The following is an 18,884-nucleotide window of genomic DNA, read 5'->3' as shown; positions in this document are numbered from 1 at the left end:
AAATTTTATTGGTCTATCTATAAATTATTAAATCTATTAATTTTAAAATAAAATTATCATTTTATATGTAATATTAATAATAAACTAAAATTTTATCTTTTTTTATCCCTTTAAATTTTACAAACTAACATTTTTTTCCCTTAAGTCAAGTTTTAAAAAATAACATTCTCCCCTAGGGTTTAGTTTCAATATTTAGACGCTCTCTCTAGTGTTATCGCCGACTGTCTCTCTCTCTTGACAGTTTCTCTTTCTATGGTAGTTTGTCTTAATGAAACTCTAATACTGTACGACGTCGTATGGGAAGATAAATTATCTTTCTAGACAATGATGACAAGATCGATTGTTGATCTCATCTTTCCAGACGATGTCATATGGCATTAGAAAGGTTAGGATTTTGTTAAGACAAAACGCTGAATAAAAGGAAACATTCAAGAGGAAGAGACGACGGATGATAACATTAAATAAAGCGGCCGAATATTGAAGAAAACTCTCAAGGAAGAAATGAGATTTTTTAAAATTTGATCTAAAAGAAAAATTGTAAGTTTTTAGAGTTTAATAATAAAAAAAAAAATTTTTTAAATTAGAGTTTTGTTATCTTTTAAGTATAAATAGACGAATAAATAAACCCTTTAAAGTTAAGATATAGAATCTTGGAATGCAGTACCCTTCAGAATAAATGAATGTTGTGCACAGTGCAAGAGTTCTCTGCCTTTTGAAACATGTGTTAAATGCTCAAACAACATAATCAGCTTCCTGCTATTCTCAGGCCCATTAAAGAAGCTAAAAATCAGATTGATTTTATCACATCAAACAACTGAAACTTTCTTTTATCAGATGATGGGTTTGGATTTGAAAAGCATGAGTTTCAGTGATGTTTTTGGTGTTGGCCTTGATGCCACGCATCTCGCAAGCTCTGGCCGTCAATCAACTCGGACAATTGGCCGCTGAACACAGTATAACTTGTATGTTAGTTTTTGGTGATTACAGTGTTGACCCTGGAAACAACAACCGCCTTTCAACAGACATGAAAAGTAATTTTCTTCCTTATGGAATGGATTTCTTCAATGGTCGCCCTACTGGGAGGTTCACCGATGGAAGACTTGCCACGGACTTTATTGTTAATTCATATCATTCAATTATATGATTAATATTTACCCATGCATGTTCATTTTAGAGGTTTATATATATTCCTTTTCCAGCTGATTAACTTGGGTTTACAAGGGCAATTCCCGCCTTTCCTGATCCAAATATCGGTAAGGTAGATATACTACATGGAGATAGTTTTGCTTCTGCTGGCTCAGGATATGATGAACTTACTGCTAATCTTTCTGTAAGTTATTTTTATAATCTTTTTTTAAGCTTGGGGTTGATTGATTCACAGTTGAGTTAATATTTTGTTCTTGTTTTGGTGAAATAGAGTGTGTTATCTGTACCCAAACAGTTGGAGTATTTTAAGCACTACAAAATCCACCTGAGACAATTGGTGGGCGAGAAAAAGACAGAAGAAATTAGAAGGAATGCTATATTTGTATTGAGTATGGGCACAAATGACTTCCTCCAAAACTACTATTTGGAACCCATTCGGTCCAAGCAATACACTTTGGAAGAGTACCAGAATTTCCTGGTTTCTCTCATAGTTGAAAACATTAAGGTGCTCTTCTCTCACAATAGAATTTGGGATATAAGAACGATTGTTCATAAAATTATTAAGTGGCTTTAAAAGTTTCTGCTATCATCTTCAAAAAGTTAGGTTTAGACTTACAACAGAAATTGCTTCTGCTTTTGGTGTGAGCAGGATTTATTGGTATTTCAGCCCAAATAGATTAATTACTGTTGTTTGTGAGCAGAAAATGAAGAGGCTGGGAGCAACAAGATTGGTTGTTGTCGGGATCCCTCCCTTGGGATGCATGCCACTTGTGAAGACATTAATGGACCAGAGTACTTGTGTAGAAAGCTACAACAAAGCGGCTTCCTCTTTCAACACCAAGATTCAAGAGAAATTAGCCGCCATTAGAGCAACTTTACAGGTCAAATCTGCATATTTAGACTGTTTTAATATCATACAATATGCAGTAAACCACCCCAAAAAATATGGTTAGTAGTTTTAACATGTTAATCCGAATGATCCAATCCTTTTACAAAATATCAATGAGACTGATAAAAGTGCTACTATTTCAGGTTTTGTTGAAACTGCAAAGGGATGCTGCGGGACAGGAGCAATAGAATATGGCAATACATGTCAAGGTTTAACTGTTTGTGAAGATCCATCAAAATATGTATTCTGGGATGCTGTCCACCCAACCTAAAATATGTATCGAATAATTGCCGAAGTGGGTCTGAGATCTGCCAGCAAAAATGTCTTGGTTTGATCATTTATTGAATTTTAGCTTCCAGGCAGGCACCTTGGTAAAGAATTATGGAGAAATCATAATTCTATACAGTATTAATAAAAAAAGTAAAATGTTAATCATATAATGTTTGTTTTTTTACGTATTGTGTCTTACATTCAATTAATTCTGAAAAAATACACCAAGTGTGATTTAATTAATGTATGTGAGTATATGAAGCAAAGCTGCAGAAGACATTCTCTTCGATACCGACAAATTAAGAGGAACAGACCAAAACAAAGTGTTGTGTTTACCTTGACTATTGAAGTAGCCGATTTGATTATTGCTCAGGAAATCCCGTGGTTGTTGATGGGTAGAGCCATCAATGTTTACATAATTACCAACAGGAAGGGGAGACAACTTTGGGGCTAAATCTTTATAATGAATCAAAACATATATGTTGGTGCAATTTGACCTCTTCCTCTTAGGCTTAGTACTCTTTATTGTTCTAATCTCTCGTCCTTGAACAATTAAACATTGAGGAGGTAAAATATTAGTCATTCCTTGGCCCTTATACCCTTCTTTCTACACAGCTATTTTGAAGGTTGAAGTGTGCATTGTTGGTTATAATATTCCCTGACTAGTAATATTCAGGTTGTATTCCCTGAATTTGCTGTATGAGAAATCTGTAATTGTGCTTCACAAGCTGAAACTGTTGGATTAGCCTATTATAATGTCCTAGTGGTCCATCAACTGGGTCTTTTATCCATAGCTTTGCTTCCCATGCGTAGGACTCAAACGCCACTCGAAGGTCTCGTTGGTCAATACAACTTAACATATTTGCCGATTTTTTTTATGCTTGCGTGCATGGCGATTATAACTATTGCTATTGCTGGACTGTTCCGTGCTGCCTGAAAACATGTTTTGCGGAAGAAAAAGTACATTAAAGAAGAAAGTATGAATAAAACCTACGAAATTTGTGGAGAAAAAAAGCGCCATACTTTATTTAGGAGAATCTTGAAAGGAATTAAATGTGCTTGGATATGGAAGCTGAGGAGAGGAAAGCCGTAAGCTAATAAGATGTACATACATCTAAGATTTATTGAGTTTGTATAAATATGCAATTTCAACTAGATTCAAACGCCTATATAATATCCTAAGAGGTGTATAAAAGAGTGTAGATTCAAGTCTTTTTTTACGATATATTAAAAATAAATTTTTAATTTATCTGATTTAGTGGTTATAAAATTATTAAATTCAAGATTTATTCAATCTGATGTAATTGGTTTAATCTCATAAAAATGATGATTTAATTCGAGTGAGATTACTCGTCACCCAAAAAAAAAAAAACCATAAAAGTAACGTCAGTTATATATGTCCATCCAATTTCATCTTTAAGTTTTTTCCTGCACACTCTGATGATGGCATCCATCAATAATCGTTTCTTTCTACACACACAGCTGAAACTCTTGGGCCTTCATTTTTTCGGTTTTCTTTTTCCCTCACTCTGAGCCCACCACGCGTAGGAGCCGGCTGTTGTCACTTCTGAGTGGGCACATTTGCCCATTTTCAATGGGTGATGTGGGTAAAACTTCTCTCTCAAAGAGAGAAACTGAAGACAACCATCTAATAATGATGTAATTAATGGGGCCTCAGAAAGCTAATATGAAAGGAGCCCAGAATAGCACAGAACCAATCAATAATAATAATGTTGACACCCCGTTCAATCATTTTTAGTAGGTTTAGATTACAAGTTTTTAATACTTAGTAGAATTATTAGCGTATTCGCTAATGAAGCAATCCATTTTCTCCCTTCCCCCACACTTAAACCAACTAACACCAGCACCAAACCTACTTTGTTTTCCATTCTTCCTTGGCCTTGCACCTTAAGAAAAGAAAAGACATAGCTTAATCATTCTAAATTTGATAGATTTGTAGCTCAAGTGGTAGTGGGTGATACCTATAACCCTTTTGTTAAAACCTACCTTGTCATTTCTTTTCTTTGAGGCTCTTCTTCCTTCATTATCATCTTCATTTGTTGTTGAAGAAGAAGAAAAATTAACATGAGTACAGCAAGATTTATCAAGTGTGTGACAGTCGGAGATGGAGCTGTAGGGAAGACATGTATGCTTATTTCCTACACTTGCAACACCTTTCCAACGGTGTGATTAATTTCTATTTAATTGTTTGATTATGATTATTAATTACTTTTTTAAGTGATTAAGCATGATAATCAAGAGAGCTCTATTTGTTTTTTCATTTTTCTTTCTGGTTTACAGGATTATGTTCCAACTGTGTTTGATAACTTCAGTGCCAACGTGGTGGTGGATGGCAGCACAGTAAATCTCGGCCTCTGGGACACTGCAGGTAATCAACTTTAATACTATATTCAATTCTTGCTTCATGTTTTCATTAATTAATAAAGACAATCGATTAAAAATGAGTGTTTAATTTAAATTACAGGACAAGAAGATTACAACAGGCTGAGGCCTCTGAGTTATAGAGGAGCTGATGTATTCTTGTTGGCCTTCTCACTTGTCAGCAAGGCCAGTTATGAAAACATCCACAAGAAGGTACTTATTTCCATAATTTTTCTTTCTTTTGTAAGAACAACCATCAAATTTATCTTCCTTTGACATATATAATTGTTCATGGCTCACAGTGGATTCCTGAGCTTAGGCATTACGCTCCCAACGTGCCCATTGTGCTTGTAGGGACCAAACTAGGCAAGTATTTAATTATAATTAGCAAATTAATCATTATTTTTCATCCACAAACCATATAATTTAGTCTGAATGAACAATTAACATATCTTAAAGTGCAGATTTACGCGAAGACAAGCAGTACTTGAGAGATCATCCTGGATCAGCGCCAATAACCACAGCTCAGGTACGCATGCATTATCCCTGCATTAAACATGCAAAAAGAAGTTTATGAACATGAATGCGGCTATGGTTAATAAATGTACTGTTTTGATTTGTTATCGGCGAGACGGTTGAGCAGGGAGAGGAATTGCAGAAATTGATTGGTGCTGCCACCTACATAGAGTGCAGTTCCAAAACTCAGCAGGTAACCAAACCCACTAACTTCATATAGCTCTTCTGTTCGCAGCATTCTGACCGTAAAAGAATTCATGGTTTTACGAGAGGATTGTTGCTTACGCAATTTATATTACTGTTATTGTGGTGTTGCAGAATGTGAAGGCTGTGTTTGATGCCGCAATAAAGGTTGCTTTGCGGCCGCCAAAGCCGAAGAAAAAGCCGTCCAAGCAGCAAACTTGTGCTTTCCTTTGAAGGCATATATTAGTTTTAATTACAATCGAATTGTCTTCCTTCAAATTGTTTTACAATCGGATTGTATATCACATTTTTTTTAATTAATTTTCTGATAAACACTATTTGATTTTATATGTATATGTGTATATATATATATACACACACATGCCGTCATTGTAAAAAACTATTTCTTTATTAATTTTGGAGATGGAACCTAAAATTTGTTGAGCTCTTGATCAATTATAATATATGCATCAAATTATATAAACAAAAAGGGGTAAAAAGATCCAAACGGGCCAACCCGGGCCCGTTTAAACTCATATTTCAACTATTTATGATTATTTGAAATAAAAGCAACCTTATATAACTTCAAAGTTCAAATTACTAATTATTTTCAAAATTACTGATCAAAGTGTTATTTGATAATATTTCTTTTCTCAATAACTTAGAACTTAAATGTAAGGGTGGATCTAAATTAGGCCAATTTATTACTTAATTTAAATGAATTTAAGGTCTAGGATTTATGATTGATTCGATTAAATCACTTAAAAATTATAGATAAATTCTTCTTTATAAACTTTTTACCTTCTTTAATTTCTAATATGATAGGTTTTCATTACTTTTCACAACCTTTCTTCTTTGTCTATAACTTTTTAACAACATATTTGGAGAACTCATCATCAATTCAATTCATTGTTAGCCTAAGTCAAACTTAAACCAACCATTATAAAAGTTTGGTTAGACTTGAATCAATTCCTAGTCAAAAGTTTTGTAATTCCAATGGATCATCCCATTGATTAATAGTAGGCCTGAAGATGGGCTTAATGAAATTCAGCTTAATGGGTTATCTTGAGCGGCATCATGGTGGCTAACTGCCTATGACCATCCCATTTCCTCAATTTCAAAAATGTTGACCCCAATAGCTCTTTCGATTCAGAGGATTCCTTGTTCAAAGATCGGAAAACCAATCACTTTAATCTGCTCCCAATCTGTCAAACAGCCAGAGCATGCAATAGATAGGATTTTCCCGTTTGTTTCTTCAACCAATGCACAGTAATAATTAGCCACGAACAAAAGTCATAGTTACCACTGACTTTCTTTTATCTTCATTTATACATATAAACATATTTTGTATCTTCAATGACTTGCATGCTTTGAATTCATGTACAAATACATGGAACGTATCCTTGAACAGTAGAGCCATTTCCTCGAGCAGCTTTTGAAAGCAAGTAACCTATTTATATTAATCCTTTCTTTAATTAAGTATGAACCCTATTCTTGTTCCCCCCTCAAGAATCACTTGGAATATACGTTAAACTTATAATAATAATAATAATATTTAAGGACAAACCATACATTTCTACTAATTAACAGGCTGAGCACCATAGCTCTCCGATAATTAGAACAGGCATTTGACAATCCCAGTATTCAACTTTGCTTTAGTATCCCAATACAATATCTAGTCTTTCGAGCTAAGCTTTCTCTTACCTTTTCAACTTATCTCATGTAGTGCATGTATACAATTTCCCATGAGGATGTATCCGAGAATCGAGGATTAAATTTAAACATAGATTAATTAATATTTTCTTTTATGATCTACTGCAGACTTGGGCGTGGAAATCAATCAAATTAAAACTGCACTATCTTCAGTAAGTGATGTAGCCAAATTCTCTAGTCGTTTTCCCACTTTCAAGTCTCAAGAGGGAATGTACAACATCATTGACCTTTAAATAATTTGAAAGAAAATTTCAAAGCCGGTTGTGCATTTTAAGGAGTAATCGAGTTTGTAAGTATTGTATTATTATTCATTGTCTTTAACTCGATTTGACTGTGAACTTTTACAGTCAAACTGAAATGCCCATGCATGGCTGTCAACAGGATAAGCTCAATATTCGAAAAGGGACATTAATGGTGAAAATAATGTGGCATTATACTAAATATGCATTATTAAATACATAGCGAAACTTATAGCAGGATGAATCGAAAATTTTCTCATGTTAAAGGCTCACATAATTGGAAGAGAAGTTAATGATTGGAGACATGGTGTTATTCAAGAGTGGATTAACACCAATGAGATGTGTATAAATAGGATTATATTACGTTTATCTACCGTTTAGTTTTGAATTCTCAATTCAGTATTCAGATGATGTGTCAGTTATATGTTAAGATTACTTTTATTTAAATTTATTCAATCATATAATAATATATCATAACAGTATCTAATTAAATATTCAAAATTAAATATATATAATTTTACTAATATAAATATTTCAACAACCGGATAGGATTATGATAATAAATCAATGGGTTCAGTTTCACAAGTGAGACCATTATCCATATAAGTCAATTGATGCCATAAAAAATCCAAACAACAATCAAAATCTAAAGCTTCTCTCTATTTTTTTCTGTACAGAAACAGAAAATATAATCTAAATACGTTTTGGTGTTCAAATCTTGAACAATATTGCAATATTATATTAACGTTGCATGTGCCCCCAAATTCATGCATTTAAGCTTCTCATGTTGCGTATTTACTACATGCACGTTTGCATTTAGTGACTGCTGCTTACCGCATTTCAAGCTAAGACACACCCATTTCATGTTTCCTTAGGTCATTACCAACATTTAAAGAGATCATGTGCAAGTTCAATTTTCTTTGAAAGTAAGGTTTGTGATTAGTTTTTGGTTATTCTATATGTACATAGTAAGCTAGGAATTAAGCTGATGATGCTGAAGAATCTTGTAAAAATGTATGAAAAGATCATAACATATTACAAGGAGTTAAAATTGAATTCGAAGCAAGTTTATTCGAGCTTGATACGAGTTTTACTAGAAAGAATTAGAATACAAGTCTGACATATATGAACTCAAGTCTGAACTCAAACTAAAACATATTTGAAAATCAATCACGATCCGAATCTGAGCTTGACATATACGAACTTGAGTTCAAGCTTTACCTAAAATATATTTAAAAAAATTTTAAACTATACTGCATAAGCTACAAGTGAATCAAATTCAAGTGAACAAGTTTGACAAGCTTGAGCTAAATTCAATTTGTCTATACAAATCTTTGTTGAACATAAACTCTCAATTTATAAAATGAGTTGAGCCCCCAAAAACGAGTTTTATCTTATTTAAACTCGATTTAGTTTAAATATAACCTTACAAAGAGTTATGTATACCCATTGAAATTCAAGTGAGTTTTAAAGCATAAAAAAAAAAAAAGTCATCGGCGTATATATGTTAATTAATACAGTGACAAATTACTGAAGAGGAAGAAAAGAAAGAAAATGGATAGAGGGAAATATGATGGAGAGTAGAGTTATGTTGGCGTTGTAGAGAGTTATTATATATATCAAAATTGTTCCAGACAAATTGGTAGGAACAGAAAAGAGAAGATAATAAAGATAGGAAAAATGCCACGAAAATAGTAAAAGGGTCAATAAATATTATTACGTACGTTTTCACAGAGTAACAGAAGATCCATCAGATCAGATGAGCAGAGATCTCTTCACTTTAAAGTGAAGACGAAGGTATGGCCTCACTGAGTTCGCCATAATTAACAAGCGTAGACACGCTTGCAGAAAGCCAAATTAAACTTCACTAACAAGTACATCGTCACCACAAGTCCACTTCAGTTTACAAGACTTTCGATGGGATCGTATTCCGCACCTTTTTCTGCTCATGTCCTGTCTGTCCGTCTCTTCCATTTCACCGAAAAAAAAAATTAAATGAAAGGGAGAAAAAAGAAACAGAACACTCTAGTCTGAGCTCATTCGGTTTGTAAATTACCTCAGGCCATGGTCCCATGTTCTTTTGTCAGAATTTAATGTGTATGTTCAAATTCTTAAAGCAAAAGCGAAAAAATGTGAGGCTTAATTAAGCCGGACTTATATTATATTATTATACTAACAAAAATCTGAAACCTTTTTGATCGAGGGTGCATGGGGAAATGAAACAGGCTTGCTCATATATTTTTTTGGCCAATGATTTTTTAAAATTTTTTCGTTAATTTTAAAAATTTTATCCAACTATTTATAAATAGTTAAATTAACAGAATTTTAATTTTTAAAAATTTATCTCTTTTTTTTTTTTAATTTACAAACTAATATTTTCTCCCTAAGCCAAGTTTTAAAAGCTCATATTTTCACCATAGGGTTTAGTTTTAATATCCTGTCATTCTTTTTGACACCATCATTGACCGTTTCTCTTTCCTGATAGTTTTTCTTACTCTGAAAACCTATCTCAACCCCTTTGATGCCTAAGAGACATTGTTTGGAAAGAAGAATCATCTTTCTAGACAATGAAGATGAGATCGAAGACAATAGTCTTTCTAAACGAAAATGAGACGACTTGTCTTTCTCTGAGAAGACAATTTCTCTTTCCAAATGATGTCTCTCTAGCACCGGAGGGGTTAGGGTGGCGTTGAGGCAGGCAGTTGGAGGAAGGAGAACCATTGGGAGAGAGAGACGGATGACGATGGGACTGGAGTGAGTGACAGGATATTGAAACTAAACTTTTGGTTTTTTTTTTTTAAATGGTGCCTCTTGGCTCCTGATCTCTGTTGTTTTAGTCATCATGCTGAATTCAACTGTACTGTCTCTTTGCCAAACCGAACTCCAAACAAGTTTCCATATTTCTCTGACCTTGTTTACTTTCCATTTAATTTTCTAAAACTATAAGCTATAAGCAACAGAAAATCATTTTAAGAATCTTGCATTGGGATTACGTGGCATAGCTACTGTTCTTGCATTGCAAAAAGGGTTTTCTGATAAATGGATTGCAAAAGGTCTCAGGAAGTCCAGTGAATATATGGAAATGCAAAGGACAGTTCATAGAAGTTTTTCTTGATACCCATCACTACCTACCATAACCTCAACTCAATCCATTCTCCTACTAGCTTGAGTGCTTGACTTTTAATAATGTATACAACCTATATTTGATGTATTCTATATTTGAGTTCTTCTGTCATTCTCCTTCGCAAAACTTTTTTCCGACTCAATGAGTTTGCAGTAAATTTTTTTTATGAAATCTACGAGATGCAATGACAACTAGAACGAGCCCTAGCTCTAGTGATTAATTAAAGTTTTGGTGGCAACAGTTGATAGGAAGACGTACGCAAAGAATTATTGGCTGAATGAGGATGAAAGCATCAAACACAATAAAGTATAAACTATATCAAGTATACTGAAGCGTGGTATATAAGTAGCTATAATGTAACAGTAGTTAAGGAGCCGCTGTTTCACGAAGTGAATTAGTATCAGCAAATTAATTGAAATCGCAGATAGAATTAAGGGCTGCAAAAATCAATGTTTCAAACATGGAATGACAATTCAATCTCACCAAATCACTGCTAAGTGCTAACTCAATTACGTTTTTGTCATATATCATATTTATGCCATTAAGTTCATGGAATTGCCATCATGCAAACTAAATAGTCTTATTAATTTGGTGTTGCTTTTTCACGTTCAAATCTCTCCTTTAGGTTTGCCTCTTTGGTTTCTAAGGCAAACACAGATAGTATTGTTACAAGATAATTACTCGATTCCATTAACATGGCTGTGAAAATTAGAGTTTTAGAAGTGAAAAATCGTGTAACATGCATTCTCTTTGTGTAACTCGGAAGAAACCTAGTTAGATAAGATAAGCATGTAGTAAATGGAACTTTAATGTAATAAATAAAGGCCCTCGAGTCAATTCAAAACCCACCTTACTTTGCCCACAATAATCCTGTAGTTGCAATTACTATCCCACCACCGCTTTCCAATCAAATCCTATAAGCCCTTCTTGACTTTCAAACAGACCTCGCCCCTTATTTATTTCTGCAGCAACCTCTTCTCTTCCATTAGAATAATCCCACACTTATATCTACCCCATTCATCATTGTATAAATACACTGCAAGCAAACCAAGCTGAGGAAGAGAATCCTCTCCATGGAAAACTGGAAAAAGAAAATAGCTATTGCGAAATGGAAAGAGACAAACTGATCAGAACAACCCATTTCTCTAAAGCTACATAAACATTATAAAACCCTCTCTCTTTCTTCACTTCTCTTCTGATTAAGAGCACTGTCAATTCTGATGAAGATTCTACTTCAGCTCCAGCATGTATTCCTTTTTTTGTTTTCTTTGTTTCTCATCCAGTGGCATTAGCTTGTACTGTTGAGTAGAGGTGAAGTATTTCAGTTTTAATGCTAAACTGTAAGGAAGGGATGGGAGAATACTTTTCCATCTTCCTTTTTATTTATTTCGGTTGCCTTGTTTATCTTTCAACAGGCGATTCCTGTTGTAGGTTCTCTGTATTTTATATGCATATATTAATTAAGTTTTCCTTTTTCTAGTTTCTTATAAATGGTTTAATTTTATTTTCATAGGAAGGTGGGAAGTGCTGATGATTCATTAATTTAAATAAAACCTACACAGGGGTAGGTGAGGGGGCTATAAGAACAGATGATATGTCTGCATAAAGGATTATTCAGTATCAAAAACTAGAGCAACAAAAAGGCTTCTTTGTTTTGTCGCTTACTTTGAAATCTACCTTAGATTTTTGGCTTCTGTTATCATCATCACCATTATCATGGCTTCATCAAACAGAAACTGGCCTAGCATGTTCAAGTCGAAACCCTGCAACACTCACCCTCACCAATGGCAGCATGACATCAACACCACTCTCATCTCCAATGGGTGCCACCGACCACCTTTCAGTACAGGTATTCACACATTATATTAAATATTACTGTAAATATTTCTTGTAAATGATTTGTCCTGATAACTGCTTATAATTCATCTTGTTGGAGTAAAAAAAATCCATTTGAAATTTTCTTTTTAACAGTTCCCGGATATGAAGAACGTAGCCCAGAGCCTAAGCCAAGATGGAACCCGAAACCTGAGCAGATCCGCATACTCGAAGCGATCTTCAACTCCGGCATGGTTAACCCCCCAAGGGACGAGATAAGAAGAATCAGAGCGCAATTACAAGAGTATGGACAAGTAGGTGACGCCAATGTCTTTTACTGGTTCCAAAACAGAAAATCAAGAAGCAAACACAAGCTTCGCCACCTCCAAAACTCAAAACAATCCCAACAAAATAATCAAAACCCTCAAAGTACCTCCATTGCCACTAACTTTGTTGCTCCTTCTTCTTCATCGTCTTCCTCTGAGAAATCCTCTCCAAAAGGATCTAGTAAGACTCTCTCTTTGAGCTCTTCAAATGCTGTCGATGTGCCCTGTACTTCTCAAACTGGATCGGTGAACCAGACCTATTTTCAAGCTCATAACGAGTTATTGACTGAACCCTATTTCTTTCCAATTCAACAGTGTGTTGGGGGACAAAGTGTATCACAAGGGTTTGACTTCCCCGAGCTATCAAATGTGGCTCAGGTTCATCATCCCCCACTTGGGCCCTGCACTAGCCTTTTGCTTAGTGAAATAATGAACCATGAAGCGACAAAGAAAGAGCAAGAAGACACAATGAGGATTCAACCACACATCAATTACTCTATGACCACTCTTCCTAGTACTTTTAGTATCGCTCCCCCTCCTCTCCCTAGCGCCACTGCTACTTCTACTGTTCCATCTACCATAAACCAAACTCAAGGTTTGAGCTATTTCGTTCCTTTTTTAAATTTAATTAGCCCAACTGTAACTTTTTAATTTCCGAATTTTATCATAATACGTAATTAAAAAAGCTCCAAAGTGAAGGTGACTACATGAAATCTGTTTGACCTTGCATTTTACATAATCTACCAAGAGCAGTATACCCGTCGAGTAGGGTCTCTAAGAATTCAATGACGTGATTGATGTTGATGTATCAAATTTTTGGTACGACATGACTGATATATAAAATTGTCATATGTGGAAAATCATGAAGGCAAGTTTGTCTTTATAGGCCCACAATATTCTTCCACCAGTATCTAGATGGACGTATGCATGGATTGACTATTGTTTTGCTCTTGCAAATAATTTACGCAAAACAAAGAAATCATACTGTGTTGGCAGGTCTTGAAGAATCAGCTGGTCCAGCGGCCCCAGGCGTTGCTGCGACGCCAAGGTTAACAGTGTTCATCAACGACGTGGCTTTTGAGGTGGCTATGGGACCCTTCAATGTGCGTGAGGCTTTTGGTGAAGACGCCGTGCTGCTTCACTCCTCTGGTCAGCCTGTTCTCACCAACGAGTGGGGTGTCACTCTCCAGTCGCTCCATCATGGCGCATTTTACTATTTGGTGCGCAATTTAAGCCCTTCTCCATTTTATTAATGGCTGTCATATATCGTTTAGAACTAGAAACATTGTTATTGGGGAGTCAAAACCTGTGAAAATTATATAAATCTGTGTATTCGAAGTTCTTAGTCATTAACAGATTTATATTTTACTCAGCAATTTATGCTTATTTCTTAATGTGTGTGAATTGTCAAAGTTTTGTTTACTAATAGAATGCTAATGTTTTTCTTGGTTTCAGATATAGAAGTGTGGAAGCGGAAAGGGCTAGCTATGGGCCTTTGCTTAGAGTCTTAGTTTCATATTTTCTCTCTAATCTTTTAGGGTTTGCTGATCAAGACTTTTAGGCTTCCAGTTTAATGACTATTATGTTATGAGTGTTGGATATTTTGAAAAGAACTTTTCGAAGAATGTAATATCCTTTTCTAGTTAAAGCAAATATGAATGCTTCTTCTATATTCCAGCACTTTTGCATATTCGCCATGGCAACGAAATCTCAATAATGTGATTCACAATAATCCATAGATTTAAATACACCATATGCACAAATTCTGGCTTAAGGTGATATCATCCTCTTAAATTCTGGCTCTTCTTCAATCTTGCATATAATTGAAGCAAGCCAAGCTGATTTTAAGCATTTTTCAATAATAGGCTGAGTCCCAATGGTACTGCATAATGGAAACTGTCAGTTTCTCATTAATTGAAGTCTCCAAAAAGGATTTATTAATTTGATCCAGTTCTACAAAACTACAGTTCAAAATACATGCAATTCACTCAGATTGATCTATTTCCGTGAGCTAGATCTGGGATTTCCCTATCATATCTCTATTTTAAACCTCCTTTATTGCTAGCATAAATCTAAGGTCTGACCAGGAACGGAATGATACTAATGTTTTTCAAGAACATTGAACTACTGTAGTTTCGATCTTCGAACTCTCATATGGTAAAGACTAAAGAGTACCAGTTGTCTTGGTCAAGTTTGATTGGGTATCGAAGATTTTTTACGTGCAGATTGGCAAGAACAGTATTAAGACTATACGTTGGATTTGACTAAGCGATTTAGATACATCAATTCTGCAAAATTCCTCTCCATGACACCTGCTATGAACCACTGTATGTGGCAATCTGCATCAACTGTCATGTTTGTTAATCATGATGGCCACAACTCCATTCAAACCATTGTTTCTTTTTCCTCTCTCTTTCTTTGCATAATATTGCAGATGTTGTGAAATCCGAACTCCCAAGTGAGTAGAAAAGACACAATTTTAAATAAATGGTTAACTAAAATAACAACTATTATATTAATGCAAGCTTCTTTTTTTTTTTTACCATCCAAAGCCTTTCAATGACACTCTAGTGTTAAACCCTAATATAAAATTTTATCAATGTCCTTGACTTTAACCTTAATTATATTTCGACTCACTATATAGAACCCAAGATCTCTAAAATCAATATTTATCCCTTTTATGTGATTCATATATAGATTTTTGATCGTATTAGTGGTAAACAAATTTGTGTTGAATTTACAATTTATCAATTATTCAAACAAACATCAAAATTAACCTTTAACAATACATTATGGTCACTCATCCAAAAAAGTATCAATGATGGACATTTACTTATTAACGCCGTACAATTTGATCATTACATGAAATAATCTCTCTTTAAAATTGACACATAGAAATATTATCTACCTCAGAGAGTTTACTATCTACGTTACAATCAATTGATATGTTATAATCCTCTTGTTTAGTTCTCCTATCTAAAAGATATTAATCTAATTTTACTTAAAATTATATGCATACATTTTTTATACAGAATTTAGATATACAAATAATATGTCATTATATGTTTGGTGTTATTTTATTTTTAATTCAAAATTATCTTATCACATAATAACACATCATCTGTGTATCTAAATTATATACCAAAACTATATATGTATAATTTTATTGTAAATATAAAAGCGAGAATCAATCAACCACCATGAGATTGATTGATTACACAATGTATGTAATTTAAAAATTGTTTAAAAACCATGGGTTTGAGGGTTTCATTAGCTACAAAGTTATAAAAAAAATAAACTAAACCTCATCTCACCTAGCCCTATTCCTCCATGTGATGCACATGATACCCAATTCAAAAAAGATGTTTCCATGTGAAGAGCAATGTTATATATAAACACTTTTGAAGATACAATTAGGTATACAGATTATGTATTATGATGTAATTAAATATAACTTTATCTTTAATTCATAATTATTTAATTATATAATAATATATTATCTATAAATTTAATTATATATTTAAAAATATATACATATAATTTTACTCCACGAAGAAAAAGATCTTAGGATGAGTACTCTGCAATAGCTACCTAGCTCCCTCTCAAATGGAGACCAATATGGGCCAATGAATTGAACCACACAAAGTGGGCTGAACCATAACAGTTGTATTATGGTTTCTAATTATATGTTGGAATCTGAGTGGGTCATTATTTATTCTGAAGAATTTGGATCTTCTCTAATTTTTGAAGATGCTGTGACATGTATGTTATTTTAACTCATGCAATGTAAATTATTTTATATGTCACAACTACTTTTAATAATACCATTTCAACACAATCCTTTTTTTTATATTGTTGGCTCAATTATTGTTACGTCATCATCATTTGAAATTGTCAAATTGTTTCAATTGATAAATACAGTGGTCAAGAGGACATCCCTTATCCCAATTGAGCCCCACAAAATCCAATGTCTTCACAGTACACATCGAACTGAATTTAACACCTTAATTTAGATATCACCTAGGGTTTTAGCATAAACAATTACACAGGAAATTATTAGAAAATTAACTGAAAACAGAAAATAGGTAAATTGGGTTAACCTACAGCCCATCTTCCCTTCCTTCACGAGTAGCCTGAACAACATTATGTTGCCACCTTGGACTCCAAAATATTGCCAAAAACAGAACACAACAAAACAAAACAAAACATATATTTCTTAACCGACTAAAACAGCCAGCCAGGAAGAAAAGAAAATTCCCAACACCCATTTGTGTGTTTTGTGGAACCTTATAATAAAAATCTCTCCTTTTTCTGTTCTTTGTTTTTTTGTTTGGTCTGTTTAATCCGAAAACATCGAATGGGTGCGTACAGAGCTGATGATGACTACGATTATTTGTTCAAAGTGGTTCTGATTGGGGACTCTGGTGTGGGAAAATCCAACCTTTTGTCAAGGTTCACACGTAACGAATTTAGTCTCGAATCAAAATCCACTATTGGGGTCGAATTTGCCACTCGCAGTATTCGTTGTGATGATAAGATCGTCAAGGCCCAGATTTGGGACACTGCTGGCCAAGAAAGGTATTCTTTTTTTCTGTTTTTAGATCTGGGTTTTTGTCATTTTTGATCGATGTTTACATGGTTTTTTTCAATGGATCTATTAGTTTCATTGTTTTATCTGAATCAATGTTGAAAGGGCTTCTTTTAGAGCCCCGATAGAGTTATTTTTGTCCTTGTTAATGCTATTAGCAACAAAGAAAAGATTAAACTTGTAGAACTCTATTAACATCTTTAGATATGCTTTTGTATGTGTTGTTAGTTTTAATTGAAGCTTATTGAAGAACATTAGTTATGGGGAATGTTGGCTTCCCTTAATTTTTTTAATTGTTGAGGTTCCAGAATATGGAAGTTGATGATGGTTTAAAGTTGTAATTTCGGGTTTGAAATTATATATCTTTGTGGGAGGTTTTTGGTAATAAGTTCGTTCCCCTGCATTTTTGGCGTATCAGGATACCCTTTTATAGCACGATTCAGACCCTGAAGTTCTCTGCCTTTCTCCCTTCTCATTGTGTTATGTCTTGTTCTTTTCATGGCCTTTACTTGGTATGAATGATGCTGTTATTCAAATTCTCTCTGGATTAAAATACTGTAATTCTTATCCTAAACACAGTCTTTTTTTACAATCTTATAACAATATTATGAAATGTTTTCAACTTTTGGCTCTTTGGAGTTAATGCTGAAAATGTTCATTTTATGTTTGGTTCTAAAGATATCGTGCAATCACAAGCGCATACTATCGAGGGGCTGTTGGTGCTTTGGTAGTCTATGATGTCACGCGCCATGTTACGTTTGAAAATGTGGAACGATGGCTTAAGGAGCTCAGAGATCACACAGATTCCAACATTGTGGTCATGCTTGTAGGTAACAAGGCAGACCTGCGACACCTTCGAGCAGTATCTGTTGAAGATGCTACTGCTTTTGCAGAACGAGAGAACACCTTCTTCATGGAGACATCTGCCCTCGAGTCCTTGAATGTTGAGAGTGCCTTCACAGAAGTTTTGACCCAGGTCTGTCGTGTTGTAAGCAGGAAGGCTCTTGAGATTGGAGATGATCCAGCCGCTTTGCCCAAAGGACAGACAATAAATGTTGGAGGGAAAGATGATGTATCAGCGGTGAAGAAAGCAGGATGTTGTTCTGCTTAAGTGTGGAGAAAACTTCTGAAGAAAAATTATCTTTGACATGTTCATATCTTCATAGAGGTCTGCCTGACTTACCAACAAAATGTTAACAGGTTGAACTTTTGATGTAGTATGTTCTTTGGTTCTATTTTGTACCTTACCCTCCTTCGTGTATTATCCTAATTATCCAACTGTTCTAAATTTGCTCAAAAGTCAGTCTGTTTCTGGTTGAAAATTTATGAAGAATGCTTGTATAGAATGCAGATGGAAATTTCCATCTGCCTTGTAAATAATAATAATGAAGTGTTGCTGTGACACCTTTTTAAGGTTGGACGATGCAGTTTAATCTTCAGGTAGGGCTGGATTCGAGCCGAGCCGAGCTCGGCTCGCAGCCAGCTCGGGCTCGGCTCGGCTTTTTGAGGGCCGGCTCGAGTTCGGCTCGAGCTTGACTCGAGCCGAATTCGACTCGGCTCGAGTTCGGCTCGTTTTCAGTTCGGCTCGGTAACGGCTCGACTCGGCTCGTTTTTTATATCAAAACGACACCGTTTTGTGTATATATATGAATCAAAACGACGCCGTTTTGTATAAAAAAATTTTTAAAAAAAT

At 34.5% G+C, this 18,884-nt stretch overlaps 4 protein-coding genes across 4 annotated transcripts; all 4 read left to right on the top strand.

The window, feature by feature from the left end:
* The first annotated feature begins 871 nt into the window (after positions 1-871).
* LOC123192340 (GDSL esterase/lipase At5g45950-like) lies at positions 872-2,306 on the top strand. The gene is made up of 5 exons (XM_044604859.1): positions 872-1,127; positions 1,209-1,330; positions 1,418-1,651; positions 1,848-2,094; positions 2,179-2,306. Exons 1-5 carry the CDS (start codon positions 872-874, stop codon positions 2,304-2,306), a joined length of 987 nt encoding a protein of 328 aa, XP_044460794.1.
* A 1,853-nt stretch (positions 2,307-4,159) lies between these two features.
* On the top strand, positions 4,160-5,724 carry LOC123193452 (rac-like GTP-binding protein RAC13). The gene is made up of 7 exons (XM_044606454.1): positions 4,160-4,489; positions 4,607-4,694; positions 4,791-4,900; positions 4,990-5,053; positions 5,152-5,216; positions 5,331-5,396; positions 5,522-5,724. The coding sequence occupies exons 1-7, from the start codon at positions 4,391-4,393 to the stop codon at positions 5,618-5,620; spliced, it is 591 nt and encodes a 196-aa protein (XP_044462389.1). The 5' UTR covers positions 4,160-4,390; the 3' UTR covers positions 5,621-5,724.
* A 5,696-nt stretch (positions 5,725-11,420) lies between these two features.
* Positions 11,421-14,271, top strand: LOC123193033 (WUSCHEL-related homeobox 9-like). The gene is made up of 5 exons (XM_044605794.1): positions 11,421-11,773; positions 11,976-12,311; positions 12,434-13,198; positions 13,600-13,823; positions 14,059-14,271. Exons 2-5 carry the CDS (start codon positions 12,179-12,181, stop codon positions 14,062-14,064), a joined length of 1,128 nt encoding a protein of 375 aa, XP_044461729.1. The 5' UTR covers positions 11,421-11,773; positions 11,976-12,178; the 3' UTR covers positions 14,065-14,271.
* A 2,530-nt stretch (positions 14,272-16,801) lies between these two features.
* On the top strand, positions 16,802-18,632 carry LOC123193034 (ras-related protein RABA1f-like). The gene is made up of 2 exons (XM_044605795.1): positions 16,802-17,181; positions 17,870-18,632. Exons 1-2 carry the CDS (start codon positions 16,961-16,963, stop codon positions 18,300-18,302), a joined length of 654 nt encoding a protein of 217 aa, XP_044461730.1. The 5' UTR covers positions 16,802-16,960; the 3' UTR covers positions 18,303-18,632.
* The last annotated feature ends 252 nt before the right edge of the window (positions 18,633-18,884 follow it).

This window comes from Mangifera indica, chromosome 12 (assembly GCF_011075055.1).
Source record: "Mangifera indica cultivar Alphonso chromosome 12, CATAS_Mindica_2.1, whole genome shotgun sequence".
Lineage (NCBI taxonomy): Eukaryota > Viridiplantae > Streptophyta > Magnoliopsida > Sapindales > Anacardiaceae > Mangifera > Mangifera indica.
Note: the sequence above shows the minus strand (reverse complement) of the source record. Positions and strands in the feature narration are given on the sequence as shown.